This window comes from Pleurodeles waltl, chromosome 8 (assembly GCF_031143425.1).
Source record: "Pleurodeles waltl isolate 20211129_DDA chromosome 8, aPleWal1.hap1.20221129, whole genome shotgun sequence".
NCBI lineage: Eukaryota > Metazoa > Chordata > Amphibia > Caudata > Salamandridae > Pleurodeles > Pleurodeles waltl.
The window spans coordinates 690678211-690700207 of record NC_090447.1 but is presented as its reverse complement, the minus strand read 5'-3'; the positions used below and the strand labels follow the sequence as shown (position 1 = coordinate 690700207).

Sequence of the window (21997 nt, the reverse complement as noted above, 5' to 3'; positions counted from 1 at the left end):
GCTTCAGGGGACTTCAGTGGTGGAGATTTGCAGGGCCGCCGCTTGGGCTTCTCCTTCGGCGTTTGTGCGTCATTATAGGCTGTCGGACTTGGATGGTTTGGAGTCGGTGTTTGGTCACCGGGTCTTATCCTCTATGAGATAATGTTTGGGATGTTCTTGGTGCAGGATATTAACTAGGGGTCTTGCAACTCGATGTCCGTCTCCTGTGTGTTTTTCTTGCTATGTCTCATTGGTTAAAAGGAAGGCGAGGGAGGGACGGGAGGTAATGCTTCCATTTTCTTACGATAATGGCATTACTCCTAGTCCTACTCCCTCGCCTTCCTTTTCCGTTCCCTCCCACCCTCCCGGTACGGACTGTCCGAGTTGCGGCTTGGGCTTGGTTTTTGTACAGGAGGGGATAAGGGTGGGGGGGGTTTTTGAAAGGGGAAGGGAGGGTCTAGGGGGGAGGCAGGAGGCCTCATTGGTTAAAAGGAAGGCGAGGGAGTAGGACTAGGAGTAATGCCATTATCGTAAGAAAATGGAAGCATTACCTCCCGTCCCTCCCTCGCCTTCCTTTCAAACCAATGAGGCCTCCCGCCTCCCCCCTAGACCCTCCCTTCCCCTTTTAAACCACCCCCAACCCTACCCCCTCCTGTTCTTTTGTCTAGCCCACGCTAGACGTTTCCCTTTTCCTTACCTTCACGGCGGGGCCTGGGGGTCATCGTTGGAGGCACTCCTCGGGACGCGGAGCTCCGCGAGGAGTGCTACGGCCGGGCGCGTCTTTACTGAGCAGGCGGGGCTGCTCGTAAGGTGGGACTGGGAGGCGGCTGACGGGGTCAGCCGGCTCTCTGTGGCTGGGGGGGGGGGCGTGTTCCGGATTTCTGTGCCACGGAGCCGCAGGGAGATGCCGGAGTGCAGTTTTTGGGTTTTGTGAGGTAGGACGGGCGTTCTGCCCGCAGTTTTATGGACTTTGCGGATAGTTTTGACCTTTTTAGGGATTGGTGGATGGGTGTTGTGGGAGGTCCAGGGCACTATATATTGGGAGTGTTTTTAGGGGGATGGCAGTGTGTTTTGGATGCTATCATGCCTAAGGCTCCGGCTAAGAGACGAAGGATTGTGTCTTCTTCCTCCTTAGAGGAGGAGGGTGCTGCTTGCGTTTCCACCCCTGGGGGCTCCCAGTTTCAGGGTGGTAGTGCTGCACCCCTCATGTCCAGGGAGGAGGTGCAGGAGATGATCGAGGTGGCTGTTTCCAGGGCTGTTCAAGCAGGGAGGGCCAGGCCTGGTCAATCTAAAAGTGCCCATACTTCTGCATCTGCAGGGAAGTCCTCCTCAGATAGTGAGGGAGGGGAGGCTCCATCTACGTCCTCTGGGGGTAAATATGTCTCCAGAGAGGAGATGTGGGAGGTGATGGCACATGTTCGGGACAATTTGGGGTTTCCGGTGTTTCTACCTTCAAACTCGGACTCTCACTTATTTCCACAATATCAGACGCCTTCTAAGTTTGCCATGCCTTTTCAGGGACCTGTGAAGGATATGGTGTTTCGTGAATGGAAGGATGTGGATAAGGCTCAGGTTCCACGATTCCTGCAGAAACTGTATTTACTTGAGGGTGAGGAGGTATTGCCTCCTTCGGTCCGCCTAGATTCAATTTTAGCTACCCTGATTGGCAAAACGGCAGTCAATCCTGAGGATTGTGTGCCTACGGATGCCACGGACCGTAAAGTGGATTCAGGGCTTAAGAGAGCTTTGCAGCGGAGAATCTGGCGCTGAGGGCAGGTACATATTCTGCTTATGCGGCCCAGTCGTTGGTGCAGGACTTTGATAAACTGGTGGTGGCTCTTCAGGAAGGGGCGGAATGTTCGGAGCTCCTGGCTGGTATGGAGCAGCAGGCCAGGTTGTTGGCAGATGTGTCTTCAGATGTGGTCCGTACTTCGGCTCTGGCCTCTGGTGCTTTGATTGGGGCTCGTAGGTCCCTGTGGTTACGATCCTGGAAAGCCGACCCGGGGGAGAAGGCTACCTTGCTGAGACTGCCGTTTGAGGGTCGTAGCTTGTTTGGGGATCAATTACCGTCCATGCTTTCCAAAGCATTTAAGGAGAGGAAGCATGCTTTGTCCTATAAAGGTGGATCGACTTCGGGTAAAGGGTGGAAGAAACATTCCCGCTCTTCTCCTAAAATGGATGCCAAATCTTTTTCCGTTTAGGAAACGTCGTTTTCAGCTGTGTTTTTCTCCTAAGAAGTCTGCTCCTTCGAACCGGGGTGGGTTCAAGAAGGGGTCCTGACAATCACTGTGGGCCTGGCATAGGGCCTGTTGGGGGAAGGCTGAGACACTTTATTTCAACTTGGGAGGAAAGTGTCAGCGATCGTTGGGTGCTGGACATTGTGGCCAATGGTTATGTCATCGATTTTGTGGTGGTGCCTCCAGATTCGGGGGTACGTCCCACCCCTCTACCTTCAGGAGGGTCACGGAGAAAGGCATTGTTGGACGGAGTCCGGGAATTGCTGGTCAAAGGGGCCATTTCCCACGTTCCGCTGGACGAAAGGGGTCAGGGCACTTATTCGGTCTTGTTTCTTGTTCAGAAAGTATCAGGGGGGTTTCGACCGGTGCTCAATCTGAAGGACGTGAATGCCTGGATCAGGACGGTGCATTTCCGCATGCTGTCTATTCAGACTATCTTTCCATTAGTCAGTCAAGGGGACTTTCTGGTGTCGCTGGATCTGCAGGATGCTTACCTGCACGTGCCTATGGCAAGGTCTTCACAGAGGTTCCTGAGGTTTGCTGTGGATCAGGAACACTATCAGTTTTGCGTTCTACCTTTCGGCCTCAAGTCTTCTCCTCGAATTTTTACGAAGGTGCTGGCCCCCCTGGTGGCTTTGCTACATTCAGAAGGGGTGTTTATTCATCCATATCTGGATGACATCTTGATTCATGCTCCCTCACGGGTCCTGTTACAGAGGCAGGTGGCCCAAGTTCTGGTGGTCCTGCAAAACCACGGGTTTTTAATCAACTGGGACAAATCAGATTTAGTTCCGTCCCAGGATCTGGTTTTTCTAGGGGCTCGGTTTCGGACTCTTCTTGGCTTGGTGACAGTGTCAGAAAAGAGGTTAGGTGTACTCCAGTCCTTGGTGAGGAAGGTAGTGTTACAGACTGCTCCCCGAGCTCTTCTATGGTTACGTCTACAGGGTCATTTGGCGTCTGTAATATTTCTGGTCCCTTGGGCGCGTTTCCATCTCCTGTGCTTGATGACATGGTTGTTGAGAAGGTGGGCGCCAGGGTCCGGTTCTCTGAGGGCCAGGGTCCTGGGGTCCGGATTGATTTGCAGGGAGTTGAGATGGTGGTTGGAGGCAGATCATCTTCGGGTAGGGGTTTCTTTGTCGCCTCTGAGCCCCGTGGTGGTGACTACGGATGCCAGCCTCTCCGGATGGGGTGCGTGGATGGGGTCGGCTCAGATTCAGGGGTTCTGGTCCCCTCTGGAGGCGAGTCGGTCGTCGAATTGGCGCCAGTTGAGAGCTGTCTTGTTGGCTCTGATCCATTTCCAGGTGTCCCTGAAGGGTGCGGCGGTTCTTGTTCTGACGGACAACTTAGTGGCCAAGGCTTATGTCAACCGGCAGGGGGGGACCAGGTCAAGGGCTTTGTTCTGTCTGGCCTGGAGTATTTTTGTGTGGGCTCAGGAGTGGGTTCCTTCTCTCAGGGCTACGTACATTTGGGGGGTGGTCAATGTTCGGGCGGATCTGCTGAGCAGGGTGATTCCTTCCTCTCAACTTTTTTCCCTCCGGAAGTCTCTGTTTCTGCATCTGGTTCGACTCTGGGGGCTTCCAGTGCTGGATGTGTTTGCATCCGCAGAAAACGCGAAGTTGGATCGCTTCTGCTCCCGGTTTCGATGTCCCCAAGCCTGGGAGGTGGACGGGATGTCATGTCCTTGGCCGAGGGGCCTTTTGTATGCGTTCCCACCGTTTCAGCTACTCAGGTCTTTTCTGTTGCGGGTGAGGGCTCTTGGGGCCAGGGTTATCCTGATTGCGCCACTTTGGCCGCGGGCGAATTGGTTCCCGTTGTTGATGCTAATGGCAGCCGGGCGGATGTGGCCTCTGCCTCTTTGTCCGTCTCCCCTGGAGTTTCCCTGCCTCCCGATGGGGTCATTGAGAAGGTTACACTTGACGGCCTGGAAGTTGAACGACGGGGCTTGACGGGTCTGGGGGTACCTGTGGCTTTGAGTTCTACCTTACTGGCTTCCAGGCGGCGTTCCACTTTACTTTCCTATGGTAGACAGTGGAAGGTTTTTTCTTCTTGGTGCTTGAGTCATGAATTGGATCCTACCTGCGCGTCTATCTTTGAGGTGATGCAGTTCCTGCAGGACGGTGCACAGTTGGGGTTGTCGGTGGCGTCTCTGCGGGTACAGTGGGCAGCTATTCAGGCCTTTAGAGGTCCGTGGCGTAATCTTCCAGATGAAGGGCGTTTGATGCCTAGATTTTTTCAAGGGCTTCTTAATTTGTTTCCTCGCCCTGTACGTTCTTTTCCTTCATGGGATCTTTCTTTGGTTTTGGATGTTTTGACGGAAGCCCCTTTTGAACCTCTGGGGGACTGTGATTTACGACATCTGTCCTTGAAGATGTTCTTTTTGGTGGCCATTACTTTGGCTCGCCGTTTAGGGGAATTGGGGGCTTTGGCCTGTTCTTTTCCTTTTTGTAAGGTTTTTCAGGATCGGGTGGTTCTGGTTCCGGTCCCTTCCTTTATACCGAAAGTCAATTCCTCTTTCCATGCTCGTCAGGAGGTCATCCTTCCTTCATTTTGTCCAAATCCCTCCTCAGTGGAGGAGGTCCGTTTGCATTCATTGGATGTGCGCAGGGCTTTGTTGGAGTACCTGCGGGTGGTGGCTCCTTTCCGTAAGGGTGATTCGCTTTTTGTTAATTTCGGTCCGGCACATAAAGGGGAGAAGCCTTCCACAGCTTCCTTGAGTCGGTGGGTGAGATAATTGATTCTGTTGGCTTATTCCTTGAAAGGGGTTGTTCCTCCTCAAGGGATTCAGGGTCGGTCTACCAGGGGTATGGCGGCTACAGTGGCAGAGCTTCAGGGGACTTCAGTGGTGGAAATTTGCAGGGCAGCCACTTGGGCTTCCCCCTCGACGTTTGTTCGACATTACAGGCTGTCGGACTTGGGTAGTTTGGAGTCGGTATTGGGTCACCGAGTCTTATCCTCTATGAGGTAATAGGGGTAGGGTTTTTGGTGGCCTTTGTGCAGGATAATAATAAACTTCTTGCAACTCAGTGTCCGTCTCCTGTGTTTTTCTTGCTATGTCTCATTGGTTTGAAAGGAAGGCGAGGGAGGGACGGGAGGTAATGCGTCCATTTTCTTGCGATATTGGCATTACTCCTAGTCCTACTCCCTCGCCTTCCTTTCCGTTCCCTCCTGCCCTCCCGGTACGGACTGTCTGAGTTGCTGCTTGGGCTTGGTTTTTGTACAGGAGGGGGTAGGGGTGGGGGGGGGGTTTAAAAGGGGAAGGGAGGGTCTAGGGGGGAGGCGGGAGGCCTCATTGGTTTGAAAGGAAGGCGAGGGAGTAGGACTAGGAGTACTGCCATTATCGCAAGAAAATGGACGCATTAATAGGGTTGGACTTGGTAACATGATATTGTGTAGAGAAGTATTACTTTAACAGACGTTGGACCAACTTTCTAGCAAAATCAAGGTAAAGTGTAGAATCTGTACTTGTAGTTTATGGCTATTGATACTTAAAAACAATTGCATTTTGTGAATGTAACAATGGCTGCTGAATTATGACAGTTCATCTACAGATCGTTCAACCCTTCCTTTTTTCTTTACTCACAGCTTTTTAGATGTTCTAATAAAAAGCAGAAATAGACACAATGATGTGGTTCCTACAATGGCACAAGGTGTGATTGAGTATAAAGAAAAATATGGCTTTGATCCGTTCGTTAGCAGCAATATTCAGTATTTTCTGGATCGATTCTACACCAATCGTATCTCCTTCCGTATGCTCATTAACCAGCACAGTAAGTACATTATTTATTTGGCCCTTGAGGGCATGTTATTTTTCGGGGTTCCGTATAAAGTAAAAACAAAGTTAGTTGTAAAAAGGAAGAGCTTGAAAATAATTATCACATAACATGAAATCTCTTGTTTTCCACAGCCAACACCAGCGCTCAGCATGGAGGCGTTGTTCGCCTATCTGTTACCTGAGGACATGGGTGGATTTTGCACATTTATTTGTTATTGTTTGTATTATTGAGTTGGCGTACTAAGCTGGAGGAGATGGTAACAGGTTGTCACCTATGTAGGGCCAGATGTCTAATTTTATAAAATTGCGATTCCCTGCCAATCGCTATCCGAATGTATGAAACTCATGGAGTTTCATTTTGTGTTTCCTAATGGGTCGCAAAGTGACCTACCTCATTAATATTCATGAGGTTGTTTGCAATTTGTGGCCCATTAGGAAACGCTAAAGTCACAGGGATGGTGGCCTGCTGGCCTCAGCAGACCACCATGTCTGTAATTGCTTTTAAATAAACCAATCTTTTTTCTTTTCATTCTTTAAGAGTAGGCAGCGGTTCATGAGAGCACTGCCTGCTCTTAATTTTATTTCCGCATGCATTCACAAAGGAATGCAAATAGATTACCACCTACTTGGAGTGGGTGGTAAAATGTGAACGTTTTGCAACCGCATTTCAGCCACAAAACATGCCTGCGTACCGCTGGGATTTGGTATGAGGAAGGGATGCCCTTGACACGTGACTTCCTAATACCGAATCGGTATGTAGTCGCAATTCCAATTTGAGATTCAGTAACAAGTTGCTGAATTACAAATTGGAACTCAGACATACCAAAATGCATTTTTGCAGTCGCGACTGCAAAAATGCATGATACATCTGGCTCAGAAATCCCTTAATTAGCACTAGCTGGTCAGGATGGAGGAGTTGGCCTCCTGTCTGCTTCAGAACATGAAAGGACTTCTCCAGTCTCCAATGTTTCCACATGTTTCACAGTGGACAAAGGTTTCTTCTTCTAGCTATATGTTGTAGATACCTAACTCTGCATTTGGGAGCTCTGTGATATGCACAGAGTTGTTGGAACTTTCAATTAATTAAATTCATAGCTGGTTCTCTTCACAGAATTCCCTGTATTTTTTATCAAAAGACTACCCCTTGAATCATGATTGAATTAATTGTTATCAGTCACTGCCACTCTGAAACTAGAAATCCTGGGTGTCTCTTCATCGTTCTTCCACTCCAGTGTATTTCGCCCCGAAGGTCAGCCAAAAGACCAAGTACACCAATCTTCAAATCCACCTCTTGAGAAAAATGAAAAAAGTCGGCCTTTTATGAGTTTTTCAATCAATTTAGCATGCTATCTAGTTATTGTTGGATTCAGGAAACACCAAATGAACTGCCCCCGAGTAGTCACATTAACTACCCTTAGACTGTCTTACTGCAGCCACTTGGTTATTCACTGACGTACACAAATATGGCATCTTTCCACTGTCAGCTGACTACTTTATCTCACCTTCAACGCTAGCACCACTTTTAAAATGGTCTATATCACCTAAGAAGTTACAAATCAAAAATCTCTCAAATACCTCATAGACAAGTTGAAAATATCTGAAGGCAACACGATCATAAATACTATAAATTGTTAGACCTTAACACCTACATTCAAGAGAAATCAACACTCCTCCACACATTCTGTGAGGCAGTACCTTTCACCTGAAACCTTCTGCCTTAGACCTCAGGCTGCTCAGCTGGCTCCTTACATTTAGAAAGAGTCCGAAAATGTATTGTTCCATAAGTTCTGGAACACAGCCTTACTTTCAACTTAGCTGTTATACTTGTAACCACTTATACTATTCAAAAAATATTCTTGTACTAATCATCCAGCCCTATTTGTACACCCACGAACAGGCATGCGTTAACCACCCTGCAACTCTTAAGGTTCGCAAAGTGAGTAGTGTGTTTTCTGTTTATGGAGAACCGTTTGGGAAAAAGTTGTGAAAACAGAGGCTTCTGTTCCACAGATTAAAAGTCGTGTTCAAACCAGTCCATCTAAAGAGGATTTTTTTGTTACAACTTAATTTAAAGATGAACTAATCAGGGTGCTTTGTAAGCCAAACTGTTTTTGCACTCCTCAGATTTTTAACTGGTATTGAATGCTTCTATTCTCTAAAATTGCTATCATATCTGCACTTCTTTTCAAACTAGACTAGGCTAGTCTCCGGCAGTTTTTGGAAGTTTAGGTGTGTTCGATTTTGACTATTTTAGAACTATGGTGCTTATTCCGGCTAATTAAAGGCTATTTGCAAATCTTCATTTTCCATCTCAGATTATGACGGTTAGTATTAACAACGCCTCAAAACGTTATTAATTTGGAAGGTGTTTTGGACCCACTTTGGTTTGTGTTTTCACTGTGCTTTACAATACAAAGAGCTCTGGTGACGTTCACGATAAATTCTGGAAAATTCTCAGCGAGGGTGTATTTGCACTGTTATGATTGCTAGACATCTATGCACGTAATTCTGCAAATCTAATCTCCAGTGGGCAGATTAGCAAACAAAATGCGAAGGTAATTCAAATCCTTCTTGGAGGGACACACTTTCAGAATAGTAGAAAGGGATGTTTCTTCTACAACAGCTTCTATTATGTGGACGTGTGCATGAAATGTTTATTTTCTCACTGATAAGGATGTTTCAATTATTCTTTGTTAAGAGCTTGCAAGTGAACAAGACACGCAACTGTGCAATAACCCCATTCTCATAACATCTAGACCCTGTTTTCCTAACAGCAGTCGCAACACTCTATACCAGAGCTTAAAACTATCCCCAGCGATTCAACATTTGTACTTCTTGGCATCAGGCAACCACTCTGTCCCTTTTCAGTCTACACTATCGTAGGCTTAGTTTGCTTTATTAATCTTGTCTCACTTCCACCTCCTTTACTGTACTTGGTTTGACTTTTGTTATCTAATTCCCGCCAGTCTCAGATATTTGAATCAGTTAAGCACCGATAATTCTTCCGAGGGAAAGTGTCCACCTCCATTGGAACCTTTTTCTGTCTACATTAATTATGTGATAACTCTTTTGCAGGGAGAGTAGATGCCAGATGTTGTGTATACATGTATTCTCTGTTGGTAGCAAACAATTTCCTCAGACTATTATAATCACCTGCATCTCAGTTAGAAGCAGCTGTTAAATTAATATTACTTTTCTGAAATGCAAGGGAAACTGACCCTCCTTTGGAAGACAGCTTTTGGTATCTCTATCAAAGATCTCTTCTGTAGAATCCGGTGCCTGCTCCCAATAATCGTTTAATCTAGAGGACCTCTTGCGGCGTCCACCAGTCTCCTGGCTCAAGTAGCAGTTTGACCATTCAGTCTTAAATGTATGTGGTCCAGAGATCATTTTAATCTTAAAAAAGCAAACAAAAGAGATGAATGGAGTCCTTGAATTTAAATCGCAGCTGCGAGTAATTACTCAGGCAACATTCCAGCCCAAAGTTTTAAACATCATTGTTGTTTTGTTAGCCTGTTACTGAATTCTTGCACTCTTCCTTGTACAACTTCCTGAAAATTTCTTACCTCCCATGATTTATGAAAGGCTCTCTTCGTATCACCTGTTTCATGCTCAGGGACGTGGTATCAGGGGGTGCGTGTGGGTTGTATTTGGGATGTTAACCCTCCCCATTCATTTATTTTCTGGCAATTACTTGGTAACAGGTGCTTTCAGTCGTGCAAAGTGAAGTGTCTGTTGTATTTAGCCAGGTATTTTCACATAAACACAGAGAAAAACGCACACTCTCTCTCTCCTCTCTGCTTTGAAAGTCTTTAGAAATGTTGGTTATTTTACAAAATTGTGTTTTCTCTCACGTATTACCCCTGCCAGTCCACATTTGTCTCCCTTTCAAATGCCTTCTCAGCTCCTCTCATGTGCCCTGCTTGTCGTATATGTTGGAAAATCCGAACCTCACACCACCCCAGTCTTACTGACTAAGCTACGTTCCTGTTCGTGCTGTTCTTGCTTTAACAATCAGTGGCATCCGCTGCAAATATCAAGGAGGGGGCAGTGGGTGGTGAGGCGATGGGGACGGAGGAAAACAATATGAAAAAAATAAATAACTAAATAAAAAATTTACCTTAATCTGCCGTTCGTGGCGACTCCTTTTATTTTTCATGTCCTGGCTGTTGGCCACAAAGGGGCAGGGGGGAATTGACCCTCCTTCACCATTGCAAAGGAGCTGCCCCTGGTGTACATATTCAGTTCCAGACATGAAATTCACAGTTTTTTAACCGTTTAACAAGTAGGATTAGTGGTTACACAGTTTCTATCGTAATTGATCTATGCAACACATAGGTGGTCATTATGACACTGGTGATGATTGATAAAGTGGCAGAAATACCAGCAACAGGCTGGTGGTAATTACCGCCAAATTATGACCATGGCGGTGAGAAATCCCATAGACAGCCAATGTACCTCACCATCTGCCAGGGCGTTAACACCACAACATCATGCCGGTAGCCAACAACAGCCAGGCGGAAGACAAGGTACCGCCCACCATATCATGACCTTGCAATCCGCCACAATTTTCAGGGCGGAACCAATGCTATCAAAAGCCTGGCGGAAATACAGCTCAGAAGAGCAAAGACTCACCATCAGAGAGACAGAGAAGAACAATGCCTCCATGGAACCAGAACTGCAAGTCTTCCCGATGCTTTTCTATGCCATGCTCCACCTGGAACACCAACGCTGACGAAGACAAAGACGGTGAGTACAGCCACCTAGCACACAGGGGAGGAAGGAAAAGGAGAGTGACACATACACGCACGCACAACACACACAAGACACACACACACCATACACACAACCAGTTGCAGACGTAAACCAATGGCTCACGACACACGGCATAATAAAACAAGGACTAGATTTCGGAAGTACTGAAAATGTATTAGCAAGGCAAAACCCACCACATGAACTAGATATGTACAACTGTCCACAAAGGGCCAATGCCTAGTCCAAAGTACGAAGGGCTCACCTAGTCACAAGGCACAGCCCAAGGCCCAACTTGTTTCCTGACGACATCCTCATAGAACTGTGCAGGGGCATCATTATTGAAGTGGGCAGGCACCTCAGGGGGAAGGGGGTGGGGGGCACCTCAACTGAAGCTGGAAACTTGCCCACTGGTTCTGGAGGGGGCTCCATGCCCATTTCCCTTCGCTGGGGAGTGCAAGGTCACAGTCTCTCAGGTGGGTAAATCGCCCACTGCTTCTGGAGGGGGCTCCTTACACAGCAGTCCCTGGAAGGTGGCCTACATGTTTGCTGCTGGAGGAGAGGGCTGCACCGTCTCAGCTGGAGGTGAGGGCTCCTTGACCACTGTTGGTGGTGGTGATGGTGGTTACGCCCTGCCAGCCTCTGCTGGAGATGAGGACTGCTGTTTCTTAGCTGTGGAAGGTGCCTCCTGTACAGCCTCTGTCTGTTGGAGGTGAGGGCTTCTGTGTGGCAGCTGGAGGTGAGGGCTTCTTTCCTGTTCTGGCTGTTGGTGTGGGATCCTTCCCCTTCTTGGCTGGTGAAGTGGGATCCTTACCTTTCCTGGCTGGTGGAGTGGGATCATTCACTGTCTTGCCTCCACGACTAGAAGGTGCCTCTACTGTCCCTATGGACTGATTGGCTGAGGTGCTGGGCTGGGTCATTGGGACCCTGCTCTTACGGGTAGGGCGGGGGGAGGGAGAGGTCAAGTTGGGCAAGGAAAAGCTTCTTACGGATGGTGGGGCGGGATGAGGGAGGAGGGATGGGAGTGGAGGTTGAGGGAGTGGTTGTTGCAGGAGTACTTCTGATGGACTTGGGTGCAGGTGCATGGGCAGTGTGATGATGTGAGGTGGATGGCTGTTGGGTGACTGAGTGCCTGCGTTGGTGTCCTTTAGGAGGGGGGGGCAGACAGGGAAGAAAGGACACGGGACGTGTGGATGGATGTTGTGGAGGTGTCTGCTAGTGAGGTGTGTGTGCTGCTTGGTGTGGTGATGCTGGTGGTGGATGTCGAAGCAGTGCATGCAGGTGTGATTGTGGACGTGACTGAGGGAGGTGGAGGTGGAGGAGGAGGAGGGGGAGACAGTGGAGGCAGTGGATGTTGTTGTGTGTACAACTGTCTGGTGTTTGCGTGGGTGCTTGTGGGCTGAAGTGTGGTGCCTGTATTTGACTGTGCCACTCTTGTTTGATGTCTTGTGTGCATGCTCGTCTGTATGTGTGCATGGGATGGGCTGGGGTTGAGGAGACTGGGACTGGGAAGTGGTAGTTGGAGGAGGGATAGTAGGAACAGGGACAATGGCTGCCATCAGAGAGGAAGCTAGAGCCTGAATCAATCTCTGTTGGGCCGCCAAACCACTGTGGATGACCTCCAGGAATGCATTGCATTGCTGCATCTGGGACGCCAGCCCCTGGATGGCATTCACAATGGTTGACTGCCCTACAGAGATGGATCTCAGGAGGCCAATAGCCTCCTCACTCAGGGAAGCAGGGCTCACTGGGGCAGGGCCTGAGGTGCCTGAGGCGAAGGAGATGCCCACCCTCCTGGGCGAGCGGGCACGGGCAACTCGCTGAGGGGCTATTGGGAGGGCAGTGCTGGTACAGGGGTGGCGGCTGTACCTGTAACTGGGGTGGTCACAGCAGTGTCCGCCACCACCAGGGAGCTTCCATCGGAGGAGGTATGTGAGTCTATGTTCTAACCTCCTGTCTCCGCCGTGGTGCTCCCCACACCCTCCATTCCACTGGTTCCCTTCTGGGTGCTGTGGGATGCAGCTCCCTCTGTCGCCGGTGCCCCTGCTCTTCCACCAGATTATGCTAATGCTGTAGTAAAGTACCATCTTGCCTGGCATGTTACCCCCATTTTTACATGTATGTCAGTTTGTTTTTGCCTGTGTCACTGGGATCCTGCTAGCCAGGACCCCAGTACTCATAGTTTGTGGCCTGAATGTGTGTACCTGTGTAGTGACTAAATGTGTCACTGAGACTCTGCTAATCAGAACCTCAGTGCTTATGCTCTCTCTGCCTTTAAAATTGTCACTATAGGCTAGTGACCACTTTTACCAATTTCAGTTGTCATACAAGAACACCCTTATAATTCCCTAGTATATGGTACCTAGGTACCAAGGGTATTGGGGTTCCAGGAGATCCCTATGGGCTGCAGCATTTCTTTTGCCACCCATAGGGAGCTCAGACAACCTTTACACAGGACTACCACTGCAGCCTGAGTGAAATAACGCACACGTTATTTCACAGCCATTTTCATTGCACTTAAGTAACTTATAAGTCACCTATATGTCTAACCTTCACTTGCTTTAGGTTAGGTGCAAAGTTACTAAGTGTGAGGGCACCCTTGCACTAGCAAAGTTGCCCCCACATAGTTCAGGGCCGTTTCCCCGGAATTTGTGAGTGCAGGGACACCATTACACGCGTGCACTACATATAGGTCAATACCTATATGTAGCTTCACAATGGTAACTCTGAAATAGTCCATGTAACATGTCTAAGATCATGGAATTGTCCCCCCCATTCCAAATCTGGTGTTGAGGAGCCACTTCCATGCATCCCGGAGCCCGGGTACTGCCAAACCAGCTCTCTTTGGTTTTCTCTGCAGCTACCGCTGCTGCCAACCCACAGACAGGGTTCTGCCCTCCTGGGGTCTGGGCAGCCCAGTCCCAGGAAGGCAGAACAAAGCATTTCCTCTGAGAGCAGGGTGTTAAACCCTCTCTCTTTGGAAACAGGTGTTAAAGGCTGGGGAGGGGTAGCCTCTCCCAACCTCTGGATTGGACCATAAGCCAGTCTACACCGGTTAAGGGAACCCCCAGTCCCTGCTCTGACGCGAAACTGGACAAAGGAAAGGGGAGTGACCAGTCCCCTGTCCAGCACCACCCCAGAGGTGGTGCCCAGAGCTCCTCCAGTGTGCCTCAGACCTCTGCCATCTTGTTTCCAGAGGTATGAGGGCACTCTGGAGGCCTCTGAGTGGCCAAGGCCAGCAGGTGACGTCAGAGACCCCTCCTGATAGGTGCTTACCTCACTAGGTGGCCAATCCTCCTCCGAGGGCTATTTCGGGTCTCTCCAGGGGGCATTTCCTCAGATAACGACTTGCAAGAATTCATCCGGGTTCGTCTGCACCTCACTGTTCTACTTTTGCCAAGGATCGACCGCTGACTGCTCCAGGATGCCTGCAAAACTGCAACAAAGTAGCCAGAAGACTACCAGCGACATTGTAGCGCCTAATCCTGCCGGCTTTCTCGAATGTTTCCTGGTGGTGCATGCTCTGGGGGCTGCCTGCCTTCACCCTGCACTGGAAGCCACGAAGAAATCTCCCGTGGGTCGATGGAATCTTCCCCCTGCTTCAGCAGGCACTAAACCTCAGCTTCACCGGTACTCTGGGTCCCCTCTCATCTTGACGAGCCTGTCCCCTGGAACACAGGTGGTGGCACCCAAGTGACCCAGACTGTCCAGCTGTCCAAATATGGAGGAGGTAAGTCCTTGCCTCCCCTCTCCAGACAGTAATCCTGTTCACCGCGTGATCTGCAGCTACAAGGGCTTCTGTGCACATTTCCAAGAAATCCTGCATGCACAGCCGAGCCTAGGTCCCTAGCACTCTGTCCTGCGAGCCTCAGCTCCCTGAGTTGATCCCCGGTGTCGTGGGACCTCCTTTTGCAGTGTTGAGACGACCGCCATGTTCAGTCTTCTTGAACCGATGTTCAAGGACTTCTGCGGGTGCTTCCTTCTTGTGCGTAGGCGCTCTACGTTGCTGAGGGCCCCCTTTGTCTTGTCTCCCAAGTGGCAACATCCTGGTCCTTCCTGGGCGCGGGCAGCACCCTTTTTCTCCAACCGCAACTCTTGCAGCTTGCAAGGCTTGTTTGTGGTATTTTGCCAAGGAAACAACTCTGCATCCTCTAGCACAATATGGGACATCTTCTGCACGAAGAAGAACTTCCTACCTCCTTTCGTTGTTGCAAAATCTTCAGATTCTTCCGACCGCAGGCAGCTATTTGCACCTTCAACTGGGGTTTAGTGGGCTCCTGCCCCCCACCGGACACTTTAGCGATTCTTGGACTTGGTCCCCTTCCTTTGTAGGTCCTCCAGTCCAGGAATCCGTCTTCAGTGCTTTGCAGTCTGTTGTGGTGTTTGCAAAATCCTTTATCACGACTTGAGTGTGTTTCTGGGGATATAGTAGTACTTTACTCCTACTTTCCAGGGTCTTGGGTTGGAGTATCTTGGACACCCTTAGTGTTTTGTTACCCTCCCAGTGACCCTCTACACACTACACTAGCCTACTGGTCCATTTGTGGTTCGCATTCCACTTTCTTAGCATATGGTTTGTGTTGCCCCTAGGCCTATTGCATCTTATTGTACACTACAGTGTTTGCACCACTTTCTGACTGTTTTACTTACCTGATTTGGTTTGTTGTGTATATTTTGTGTATTTTACTTACCTCCTAAGGGAGTATATCCTCTGAGATATTTTTGGCACATTGTCACTAAAATAAAGTACCTTTATTTTTAGTAGCACTGAGTATTGTCTTTCTTATGATATAGTGCCTATATGATATAAGTGGTATTGCATGAGCTTTGCATGTCTCCTAGTTCAGCCTTGGCTGCTCTACTATAGCTACCTCTATCAGCCTAAGCTGCTAGAACACTACTACTCTACTAATACGGGATAACTGGACCTGGCACAAGGTGTAAGTACCACTGGTACCCACTATAACTGGACCTGGCACAAGGTGTAAGTACCACTGGTACCCACTATAAGACATGCCAGCCTCCTACAAATGCACACATGGAGAGGTTGACAGAAGAGAAAAGGGGGGGAGAGAGAGAAAGGGAACACTGGGTTATTTACAGCACTAACACCACAGTTGCCATACACAGCACCATCACACACAGGGTTCAGGATTGCACTGCCATTGATTTGGCTAGATGACGCAGCAAGATAAGGGCCAAACACTGCCAACTGCACCCCTCCTGGGACCCATTAAGCCCGGGCTGGCATGGAATGCAAACAAGCTAGGTTACCTGCTTTTACCATACACCCATTACCCTTGAACTGCATCACACTGCAGTGTCTGGCCTTGCTTTAAGGGGCACCCACTAACTCACACGCAGCACCCAGATCCCATGCCACCTACCAATTGTAGTAATGCCCACTGTACTCACTCCCTTTTAGCTGCTGTGATGTCCTCAAGTGCCCATCCAGCTCTGGGTAGGCCACCACCAGTATGAGGCCATCAGGTGGGTCAGGTTCTGACGGGCACCCTTTCCTAGTTGGCAGGCCATCCCCAGCTGGGCCTCCGCGGTCTTCCGTGCCCAGCGTCTCAGGTCCTCCCACTGTTTCGTGCAGTGGGTGCTCTGCCTGCTGTAGACCCCCTGGTTCCGCACGTCCTTGGCGATGGCACGCCACAATCCCTTCTTCTAATGGGCGCTGATCTGCAGGGGAAACACAGAAAGGAGGACTCCATTACACATACGATTCAGCCTGTCGCACATATGGCCCACCAATCCCTTTTCCATCACCATTGGCACACACATTGTCCAGTGCCTACCATGTACACTACCACCAGACATCCCCCTCGATGACACAATGCTTGCACACACATCCTCATGCATCTTTCCCACATGCATCGTGCCCATGGTGTACTCAACTGTTGGTCTGGAGGCCCATACAGCAGTCCATACTGGGGTAGGACCCCATCCACCAGTTGCTCCAACTCCTCCGAAGTGAAGGCAGGGGCCCTTTCCCCAGTCACACGGGCCATGGTAAGGTCCAGACACAGGTCACAGCAGCACACGCAGTGTAGGTGTCCTCCTGAGTAAAGTCATGAAACAAGTGAGGATTTAGATATAAAATGGCGGTCACGTCTGCGGCAGTGTATACCATCACCGCCGGCGCAGATCCCCATTGGCCACTGTACTCCATAGAGCCCCATATTATCCAATGCGGATTTGCATGGCAGTGCAAGACCGCCTTCTGCCACAACGCGTAATGTCGGCAGAGTTACCTCACTTCCACCTGTCCCAAGATACAGGACAGGCAGTCGCCATTTCATGGTGGTGGACAATGATCAGATAAACCATAACTGCGTCATTGCCTAAAATAGCACATACATTGCCATTCCCACTGCCCCATCACATTAATGCTGTATGTACTCTGAGGTGATGGCTCTGTTGTTCAAATTGTGACAGCCTACTCACTCTTGTGTCCTTTAGATACCTACCTCTGCGGATGAATAGAAGGAGGAGACAAACCGCCATGTCCATACCCCTTGTGGACTTGGCCACACTGGAGGACATGTACATTATTCTCACCTATAGACCAGACAGGGCCACAATCGCAGAGCTGTGTGCCCAATTGGAACCTGACCTGATATCAGCTATTCTTCATCCCACTGGGATTCTCCCTCTTGTGCAAGTACTCCATTTCCTGGCAACTGGTTCTTTCCAAGTGATAGTGGGTTTGGCAGCAGGAATGTCACAGCTAATGTTCTCAATAGTGCTAGCAAGTGTTCTGTCTGCCTTGGTGAAACACGTGCAGCTACATTGTTTTCCCCCAGATGGGAGATTTGGCCACTGTTAATGCAGCATTCTATGCAATGGGCCATATCCACAATATTATTGGGGCGATTGTCCACATATTGCATTAGTTCTCCCCCGACAGAATAAACAGATGTTCAGGAATCAGAAGAGTTTCCACTCACTGAATGTGCAAACAGTGTGCCTGGCTGACCAGTATATCTCCCATGTCACTGCCAAGTATCCTGGTTCGGTGCATGACGCCTTTATCCTAAGGAATAGCAGCATCCCAAATGTGATGGGCCAACTACAGAGGTAATAGGTGAGCCAGAGTCCCCACCCACTGTATGTCAGTGTATGCCTTGAGGTGTTATCCCCATAGGATTGTGTAAGGCTAAAGTTTGTCCCTTACTATTTGCAGGTGATTCTGGCTACCTAAACCTTTTCACGCCATAGCAGGGCTGGGGGATCACTAAACCGCTGTAGACTGGCTTATGCAGAGATGGGCACCATCTGTGCCCATCAAAGCATTTCCAGAGGCTGGGGGAGGCTACTCCTCCCCAGCCCTCACACCTATTTCCAAATGGAGAGGGTGTAAGACCCTCTATCAGAGGAAATCCTTTGTTCTGCCTTCCTGGGCCAGGGCTGACTGGACCCCAGGAGGGCAGAAACCTGTCTGAGGGGTTGGCAGCAGCAGCTGCAGTGGAGACCCCGGAAATGCAGTTTGGCAGTACCCGGGTACTATGCTAGAGACCCGGGGATGATCTTAGACATGTTACATGGCCATGTTCAGAGTTACCATTGTGACGCTATACATAGGTAGTGACCTATGTGTAGTGCACGCGTGTAATTGTGTCACCGCACTCACAAAGTCCAGGGAATTTGCCCTGAACGATGTGGAGGCACATTGGCTAGTGCCAGGGTGTCCACACATTTAGTAACTTTGCACCCAACCTTCACCAGGTGAAGGTTAGACATATAGGTGACTTATAAGTTACTTAAGTGCAGTGGTAAATGGCTGTGAAATAACGTGGACGTTATTTCACTCAGGCTGCAGTGGCAGGCCTGTGTAAGAATTGTCAGAGCTCCCTATGGGTGGCAAAAGAAATGCTGCAGTCCGTAGGGATCTCCTGGAACCCCAATACCCTGGGTACCTCAGTACCATATACTAGGGAATTATATGGGTGTACCAGTATGCCAATGTGAATTGGTGAATTTAGTCACTAGCCTGTTAGTGACACAGTTGGAAAGCAGAGAGAGCATAACCACTGAGGTTCTGGTTAGCAGAGCCTCAGTGAGACAGTTAGACATCACACAGGGAACACATACAGGGCACATACTTATGAGCACTGTCCAGTGACACATAGACTAAAACAACATATATACAGTGAAATATGGGGGTAACATGCCAGGCAAGATGGTACTTTCCTACACCATGTCCCTGATTGTCTTGGGTGTGAGGTGTGGACTGGAGTCCCTGTATATGTGGGCACACTGCTGATTGACGTGTCCTGGGGACAGAGGTGTGGGTACGCTGGGTGGGTGCTGTAGTGTTGGATACTGATGGGGGAGGCTCTATGGTGGACTGAGTGTGCTGGGGTGACCGACTGTCCAGTGGCCATTATGGGCCAGGTTGTTGATCCTGAAGTCCAGAGTTACTGTCATCACTGGGAGCATCTTCTGTTGGGGAACTGGTTTGTCGTGGCACCTCCTCTCTGCTAACATAGGCTGGGGGCACTTGTGGAGATGTAAGTGATGTATTATGCTTCATGCCTGTGACATATTGTACATCCCTAGCTTCTCCTCTATCATTGCTGTTTTCCTGCCACCTTGGTTTGTGTATATTGATGTATTGTGGGATTGTTAGTTCTCCATGCTGTACATGCTTTGGTGATGGGTGTCCATGCAGGGCTGGGAGGGCTGTCCATGCGTTGGTATAGCATGCAGGGCTTGGCATTTGGGTTAGTCATATGTGTAGGTGCACTGTGTGGGATGGAGTGATGGGAGAGATGGCATACAGGTATGGGGGGTGATAAGTAGTAAACGTTGACTTACCAGTGTCCAGTCCTCCGGCAACTCCAGTGAGTCCCTCAGGATGCAGTAATGCCAAGACGTGCTCCTCCCTTGCTGTGAGCAGGGGGGAGAGGTCCACCGCCAGTCCTCTGTATGGCGAGCTGATGCCTTGCTGCAATGGAACGTGCCTTCCCCAATAGGTCGTTCCACCATTTCCTGATGTCGTTCCTTGTTCTTGGATGCTGTCCCACGGCGTTCACCCTCTCCACTATTCTCCGCCATAGCTCCACCTTCCTGGCAAAGGATATCTGCTGTACCTGTGCTCCAAACAGCTGTGGCTCTACCCTGACTATTTTTGCCACCATGACCCTCAACTCCTCATCTGTGAAACGGAGGTGCCTTTGTGGGGACATGGGTGTTGTGTGTAAGTGAGTGGGTGTTGGATAGTGTGGTTGGTTGCGCGTAGTGGTGTGCATGAGGGATGCATGGTTGTATGTGGTGTGTGTGTCTAGTTGTCATAGTGATCGTGGTGTCAGTCTGGTGGCAATAATTTGTATTCGTCAAGGGTTGTGGTTAATGTGGGTGGGTGTTCTATAGTGCTGTGGGTGTGTATGGTGTGTGTATGAGTGTCAGGTGTTTATATTTGGTATTGGCCAATGTTGTGCAGATTAGTATTTTGGTGCGCATTATAAGCGCCGGTGTGTACCCCCAATGGTTTACCGCTGTTGAATCTCCACCGTGGTGATTCATGGGTCATGATGTAGTGGGGTATTTTTTTGTTGGCATAACAGTATGGGTGTTGGTACTGCCACTTTAGCACTGACCTTTGGTCTGGCGGATTTGTGTATGTGGCGGTATTCTGTTGGATTGGTGTGTGTGTCATAATATAGTGAACGGATATTCGCCACCGTAGCGGTGTGTTGGCAGCCGTCACTGTGGCGATAAGTGGGATTTACCGCCAACTGTCAGAATGAGGGCCATAATGTCTGATCTGACAATAAGTTGCAAAATAGTTTGTTTCCTACAAATCAAATTCTGTGCTGAATTACTCAATTAATTTTATGGCTACACTTTTATAGGTATTGCACCTCTTTGCACTTCCTCACATTTTCCATTTGCCAAAACTCCTTACTTTCATTTTAGGCTAAAACTCTGGGTTCACTTCTGTTGGACTCATCGAAGATGGAAAAGGCAACATACCTAGCTTCTCACACATCTTTTCCCAGAGAAACAGTTCTGTCTCTTATTTATGAATTATAACCCTTAATTGCTGTAATTGTGAGAGTATAATCAATAAAACACCATTGTTTCTGTGCTTCATTCTTGCAAACTTAGTGTGCTTGCTGACATTAATTTACCATGTTAGTGACCATATTTTATCTGAACAAAATACATTATTGCTTGTTTTGAGCTTTTCCTTCTCATATATAACTGTTAGGGACCTTTTCAAAGCCAGGATCGTTGGCTGCAGCTACAGCTTAACAGAGGCAAGCCTTCCAAACGAAATGCAGGAAACTATATGCCATTGTAAGGCACTGGATTATTATTTGGGAGGGGGGACTACCTGTCTTAAGCAATAATCACAACGCTTGTCAGGGTGAACCCATAAAGTAATTCAATTAATGTGATAGATATGGCCCAGCGCAGACAAGCTTACCTTTGGGCAGTTTGTTAAATATTACTGTTTTGGTACTTTATACATATAGTTGTAATGCAATATAGTAAAAAAACTAAATCAAATTAGAAAAATAGACAAAAATGCCACCAAAATGACAAACATCCAATCAGGGGAACTAGCGAGATGTTTTTAAAATGTTTTTAGCAGAAATAGCACCAAGAAACACAAAGCACCTATGTCAGTGAATGGTCTCAAAAGAAAGGGTCCTAGGCACAAGGTGATGCTGACCACAATGGTGCACGGGTTGAATATGCCAACCAGGTCCATCCTTGTCAAAGATTTTACCTTCTGCCTCAAGTCCTTTAATTCCTGATTGTGCACAGGAATACATTTCAAAGCCCCCCAGGATCACAGGGTAGACCCTTGGAGACTCACAGGGTGTCAGACAGAGTCCAACTGCACGGCCTGTCCAGGTTCAGTTGCTGGGCAGTTGCAGAAATTGCCTCTTGTAGCTTGTTGTAGTCCTATAGTTGGAACAGAAAGTCAGCTTAATGATCTTTGAAGTCTGATTCTTTGTCATGGGTACAAGAGAGAGTAGGTCCAGTCCTTCAGACAGTTCAGTATTCTTCTGTTCTTGCTCAGGGCCACAAGTGTTCAGAAATGGGTGCCTGGAGATGTCACATTTATGGCTGGCATGACCTAGTGGATGGAAATGACTTCTGGTCACTCTATAAATAATGGGTTATAGTTCCACGGGGGGCGGCAGAGAGCCACACATCCGGCAGAATCCTCAAGTTGGAGGGCTCGTGGCACACAAATACCTAGCGCTGGCACCCCAGGAAGAGTCCCTGACCGGCT

The 21997-nt window shown here is 48.8% G+C and overlaps 1 protein-coding gene across 2 annotated transcripts in view; it reads left to right on the top strand.

Annotated features, from left to right (window-relative positions):
* The window catches only part of PDK3 (pyruvate dehydrogenase kinase 3), a 1119352-nt gene that overhangs the window by 422361 nt on the left and 674994 nt on the right, over positions 1–21997 (top strand). For both annotated transcript variants that reach the window (XM_069204815.1, XM_069204814.1), the window contains one exon: positions 5799–5983. In XM_069204815.1, the coding sequence (XP_069060916.1) occupies positions 5799–5983 (185 nt within the window). The remainder of the gene's footprint in view (positions 1–5798; positions 5984–21997) is intronic.